Source organism: Tarenaya hassleriana, unplaced genomic scaffold (assembly GCF_000463585.1).
Source record: "Tarenaya hassleriana unplaced genomic scaffold, ASM46358v1 Cleome153, whole genome shotgun sequence".
Classification (NCBI taxonomy): domain Eukaryota; kingdom Viridiplantae; phylum Streptophyta; class Magnoliopsida; order Brassicales; family Cleomaceae; genus Tarenaya; species Tarenaya hassleriana.
Genome location: NW_010964952.1, coordinates 1 through 6,374, shown reverse-complemented (window position 1 = coordinate 6,374; position 6,374 = coordinate 1). Strand labels below are relative to the sequence as shown.

Sequence of the window (6,374 nt, the reverse complement as noted above, 5' to 3'; positions counted from 1 at the left end):
AAAAAAAAAAAAAAAAAAAAAAAAAAAAAAAAAACAAACAAACAAACAGGGCCGCCGATTAGGGGTGGCGTTTCTGGTTTGGTTCGAGCGGGAAGTAAGCCGTTAACTTTTTTCTTTTTTCAAGTTTGGAAAGCAGTTTCTCATCGATTGTCTGAAGAAGCCCCTCCCCTAACCACTGATGTATCTGGCAGTGTTTCAATCGGTCAATAAAAGCCACTACAACCGGGACCAAATTTTCATACACCCGAGCCATTTCCACCAGCATTCCCTGAATTGAAGATAGAATGCCATAACTAAAAAGAGCATACCAAAACCAGAACATATATACAGTACTGGGAATGCAAGGAAAGGAGAAATTAGTAGTTATCGCCACAAATAACATCACCTCAGAGGAACACAAATACATACATTTGGCTAGAAGTAGGATCTTCACTTGAAAAATATGGTAAAGAATAAAGAAACAAAGAAAATATCAAACCACAGCAGAAATTCATACTCCGACATATACCCCTTACACCAGATGGAACACACCCGACCATTATCTTCCCATACAAAAGATGAAAATAGTTTGAACGCCTCAGCAGTAGCAATATTAGCTATCACTTAACTATATATAATGCAAAAATGTACATTTTCCACATTCGGACATAAATACAGTATCCATCAGAAAGTCAGACAGCTAGTACGGGGAAAAATTCTAGTGCATTAGAATTTGGCCAACGAACAAGCCATTCATCTTGATTGATTGAGTCGGGAGAAAGTTGACTAATTTACTACTAAAAAAATATGGATATCTTCTATGCCAATTTCATGTGCAGCTAACAAAAGCAAATCATGTAGCATTTATTTAATCTGATCTCCAAAATCAGTAACATTCTCAAACTAGGAGTAAAAATTTAGAAACAAGAAAGATATGCACCTGCAAGTTTTGGAAGACTGTAGACTCCATGAGGATTCTAGTGGTGGAAGGGCTGGAATCAGAGTGGGATGAGGCACCAATCAGAAACTTATGTAATGTACGGAATGCCACTGCAGTCTCTGAACTCCACGGAGGCAACCATTTGAAATCCGAAACACATATCAAAAGATCTGGCAACAACTTCGCCAAAGATTTTCCATTATCACCCTCACCTAAACCATTGGAACGAACAGAACATTTCACCAGCAAATCAAGTTTCATTGCTTTCAAAGCGAGTGGATCAAACACATCCGGATGAAACCTCTGACCCATCCCAGGAATTGATTTCTTCTTCTCAACCTCTCCAGACAACAAAATCTTGTTCAACAAACCCGTTAACCAGTGCAAAGCAAGCAAACGGAAAACGAGATAAATCTGGGTTTCCTTTGAGAGAAGCATAAGACGCCTCAAGATTTCTTTCTCTTGCCCATCAAAAGCATGAGGAAACTGAGAATACATGAGCAAGACAACATGACAGAGCATCGGATCAAATGAATATATCATGCCAAAGAATTGAACCCTCAACATAGAAGCCTGCAACTCCAATGCCAACGCAAGTGGCATTACCATACCCATGAATTCCATCATAGCGTAAGACGTGAACAAATAAGGAGACTCCAATAGAAAAGCCAATGCTCGTCTAAGCTCCTTCGGATTTGGCTCTGATCCCGGACCATGACCAAAACCAGAACTCTGATCCTTCATCCAAGCAGGCGCATTGAAAGGAACCAATGGTACAGAGGTACTGAGAAGCGAAACGCTCAACTTCTGATTAGCCACATTGTAAACCACAGTGGTAAACAACAGAAGATAAGACTGTACGGCGTGGGTTCTCTCCGCTTGACAAAGCGACCAAAGATGACCGGCGACATCAGAGAGCAAACCGGGAAATGCCCTCTCGAGCTGCCGGAGGCACTCGCACGCAACAGCACGTGCGTGGCGGTCAAACCCATGATTGGGACGATTCACGAGGGCGAGGAGCAAATCGACGACCGCTTCAACGTGACCAAAAGAGACCGAATCAACGGAAACAAGTACCGAAGTAGAAGAAACCATCGCTTGCTCCTTCAACCCTGATGACCCATCCGTCGGAGACTGAACGATGACACGAAGAGCATCGACGAAGCGATCGAAAGTCTCGGGGCTACAACCCTCGAACAAAATCGCAGAAAATTCGTCCAGAAAGACGAGGATCGAGAGCTTTACCTGAGGAGAGAAGTCCTTCCTGAGGAGAGAGGTGAGAGCGAGGTCCGCCAGAGAAGTCACCGGGAAAGCGGCGGCGAACCAATCGCGAGGACTGCCGGAGAGACGGAAGTCTTCGATGAGAGCGTCCCATTCTTGGATGGTGAGAAATCTTGCCAGATATTTCTCCGGCGTCGTCATCCTCCGATGGAATCTGAGGAATGGGTCTCTCGAGAAAGAGAATATGTCATCTGAGAGAGGAGGAGAGGAGAGACAAATGCAAAAAAAAAAAAAAAAAAAAAAAAAAAAAAAAAAAAAAACAAACAAACAAACAAACAGGGCCGCCGATTAGGGGTGGCGTTTCTGGTTTGGTTCGGGACGGAATAGATCGGTTCGGTTCTTTCGGTTTTATAAAAATAGGTATCAATCGGGTTTTTTATTGTATTCGGTTCGGTTCGGTTTCGGTATCGGTTCGGTTCCGGATTTTATTAAAAAATGATAGATTTCCTTTAAAAATATTCGGTTTTTCGGTATTTTTAAAGTTCGGTTCGGTTCTGTTCGGTACCGGAAAAATTCGGTTCTCTAAAAATGATACCGTTCGGAAAATAACAGCGGTTTAAGGTCGGTAAAAATACCGTTTTAACGGTTCGATTCAGTCCGGTTCCGAAGAACCGAACCGAAACGCCCAGTCCTACCGCCGATAATAGCACTCGAATTAGTCAATTCATTTTTTTCTTTTTTTATAAAAGTTGGTCAGTCTCTGACCAGATTGTGATCCTTTTGACAAACTACTGGTATGTTTGACCAGATTATGATCCTTTTGACCAAATCCGATAAATCTGACCAGATTCTGGCCTGTCTGACCAAGTTCTGGTAAACCTCTGACAATATTTTGATCCGTCTGGACCGTGACTCTAGACCCGAATTTTCTCCGTTTTAACTTGTCTAGATTCATATCAATTCATTCACAATCCTAGACATGTTATAGATTCATAACATGCATAGAAACATCAATTTCCACCATTAGGCGGTGAGAAATGAATCTCACAAGTTCAACTCAAGTCACTCACATGGTTTGGATGTTCGTTTGACTTGTGTTGTTCGTGTGAGTTTCTCGTGCATTCTTGGACTGTGGAGAGCTTCTGGACATATCTAGACACATTATCCTTTGCTTTCCCGAGCTCGTCTTTGTTTGCCCGAGTTTTTCCCCTTGATTTTTCTCCTTTTCCTCTCCCTCTTTCATTAAAGCTTGTTATCTTGAGTTTTGGTGTGAATATAAAAAGGGTTGGGGCTATTTATAGTTGAAGAAAAGAAGGATTAATTACTTTGGATGCATTAATGGAGGTGTTGGTGCTCCACTTGGTCGAAATTGGGTGAAAAGTGAGTTTGTGGGGCGTCAAATTGGCTGAAAACACGTTTTCAGCAATAATGACGTCGAAAGTTGGTCAGCCTCTGACCAAGTTTGATCAGCTTGGACCAAGTTGGTTTGTCCAAACCTATTTTAGTCAGCTCTGACAAAATCTGATCAGCCCAGAACAAAGTCTGGTCAGTCCAAACTATGCTTGATCAGCCTTGACCAAGTCCGATCAGTCCTGACCAAGCCTCGTCTGTCTAAACCAAGTATGGTCACGGTCAGCCCCTGACCAAATCTAGTCAGCCTCTGACAAAATCTGGCCAACCCTGATAAATCTTTTTCTCATTTTTTGAGTCTTTTCGACATGTTTTGGTCTCATTTGTGTAATACCCCGAAACCCGATATCAATATTTAATTATTTTTTGAGATAAATAATGAAATAGATATATCGTAAAATCACCAAAAAAAGATAGTACAGTATCGGGAGAAGACACAGGAATCGCCCCATGCAGAAAGAAAAGAAAAAGACAAAAAATGAGAAAAGATTGTCTAGACCTAGGTCGGACCGAGAGACGGAACGGTCAGACCAGAGACGTGCGAGAAAATGCAAAATTCGACTCTAGATCGACCGGTCTGGAGCCAAACCGACCGGTCTGACGAACAACGAACACAAGTGGTCAACTTGCATCTTTCGAGCCATCTGTTCTCTGCGACTCCCGGACCCACCAACGTCAAATCACCGCCCAATCGCTTCAGGGCATTGCAAGCTCGATCTTGGGTCTGGGCTTGAGCTCGTTTGACCTCTCTCACACGAGATAAATGATGAAATTCCTGGGATCTCTACAGCGAATCTAATTCCTAAGAAATCGGTTCTAGGGTTTGTGCAGCGGATGTAAAACAAAATTTTTATAAAACCCTAAAACCTATCATGCATGATCTTGTAGAAACGTTAGAACGCTTACCTCAATCGATCTGGGGCCTGTATCAATTGATGTGTTCGTCCGATCACTGTAGGCAGGAAGAATACCTCGCCCTCTACACGTATCCACACGGCGGAAAGGATTCCAACGGTTGGAACTCGTCAGCTAGGACTGAAGAACACATTCTTCTTTGCGCAAAGGTTTCAGGGATTAATCTCTTAGGTTTTCTTTTCTCAAAACCTCTCAAAGGAGTCTGAAAGTCGTGCCAAAGAGCTTAGGAGGTGTTCCCCAAAGTTCCTTAACCCTAAAACCCTAATTTGGGCGAGTTAATGAAATCCAGACGTCTGGACCGATCGGTCCAGACCTGGATCGATCGGTCTAGAACTTCCTACGTGTGGACCGATCGGTCCATGCTCTGGACCAATCGGTTTGGAACATTTTTCGGACCGAGCAACATTTTGTTGGTTTAATGCTCTATGATGTACTGTTTATGAGTTTTATTTAGATACATTTGATGTATTGATACTTTCTATGGTTTTATGAGAGTATTTGATTCATTACATGTTCTTGCATACTAGATGTGTTATGAATCATGTATCATTGTGGGAATAATGATATACTAAGACTAGTATGATGTGTGATTGATGATCATAGCGTTGATCATAGGTATTGGATACGATCACAATCATAGGTATTCGTTGGAGAACGGAATACTGGAATGACCCGCGTGAGATTGTCACATGGACTAGCGTCATGACTTGAATCTCATATGGCGGTTCCATGATTGGATCCTAAGACCTGAGATATCTACGGATCCAACATGAGGAGTTGCGTGCTTTGAATACGTCAAACGTCCTGCGTAACAGGAGAACTATAAAGGCGTGTATCAGGTACGAAACAAATCATGTACTGGATTGTAGATAGTCAAGACGGGATTTGTACCTCTCGTAAAAGAGAGAGATATCGCGGGGCCCCTCGTGTGAGCGAGACTGAAGAAATGTGTGGCCGCACTATAGACGAGCGTCGTCTATTTCAGACAGTCGAACTCAGTGAACGAGAAAGCAGTCGAATCAGATAAGGTGGCTTGTCCATGCCTTATGTTCGACATATGATATCGCGATACAAAAGGATCATCAACCGGAATCATCTCTGGCGTTCGTAAAGATCACGAACAAACTCTATTCGAGATAGGTAGTCATAGTGTCTTGCTAGAGACCGCCTATGACTTGTATATCCGAAATAGAGATTTCGGATTATACTGCTATATCGAATGAACCTACAGGGTCACACACGCAGGGAAGGACAAATGCACGAAAGAAAACGACGGAAAACCGAGTCGGAAGGGTCCAGACCCGACGGTTCGAACGTGTGGTCCTTCCGTTCTGAGGAGTGGAACGGACAGTCTACGACAACACGCAGACCGTCCGTTCTATGTGATAGATCGGACGGTCCGCACTAAACGTAGACCGTCCGTTCTACCTTACTGGAACGGACGGTCCACGTGCAATTCCAGACCGTCCGTTCTAGGTTCCGGTTTTCCGAAAATTAAACCGAAATTAGGGTTAAACCACTTTATAAAAGGGAGATTAAAAACCCTAATAAAAAAAGAGAAAAAAAAGAGCCGACTTCAGAACACTCTTTGCAGATTTTTGGAGAGATCCAAGAGATTGAGAGTGTGATCAAAGTCCGTTTTTCTCGAAGCACAAATCGAATAGCGGATTCGAGTCCTAGCAGACAAGTTCCAACCGTTGGAATCCATCCCGAGGTGTGGATACGCGTAGAGGGCGAGGTATTCTTCCTCCCTAAGTGATCGGACGAATTCTTCAGTTGATACAGGCCCCAGATCGATTGAGGTAAGCGTTATAACGTTTCTACGATTCATAGAAGCATGGTTCTAGGGTTTTATTAAATTTTTGTTTTACATCCGCTGCGCAAACCCTAGAATCGATCTCTTAGGAAT

The 6,374-nt window shown here is 42.9% G+C and overlaps 1 protein-coding gene across 1 annotated transcript in view; it reads right to left on the bottom strand.

The window, feature by feature from the left end:
- Nucleotides 1-2,413, bottom strand: part of LOC104809147 — a 4,529-nt gene extending 2,116 nt beyond the window's left edge. The window contains exons 1-2 of the mRNA XM_010535043.2: nucleotides 920-2,413; nucleotides 90-268 (exon numbers count right to left, since the gene is read on the bottom strand). Coding sequence (XP_010533345.1) covers nucleotides 90-268; nucleotides 920-2,341 — 1,601 coding nt within the window. The 5' untranslated portion in view covers nucleotides 2,342-2,413. The remainder of the gene's footprint in view (nucleotides 1-89; nucleotides 269-919) is intronic.
- Nucleotides 2,414-6,374: the final 3,961 nt, after the last annotated feature.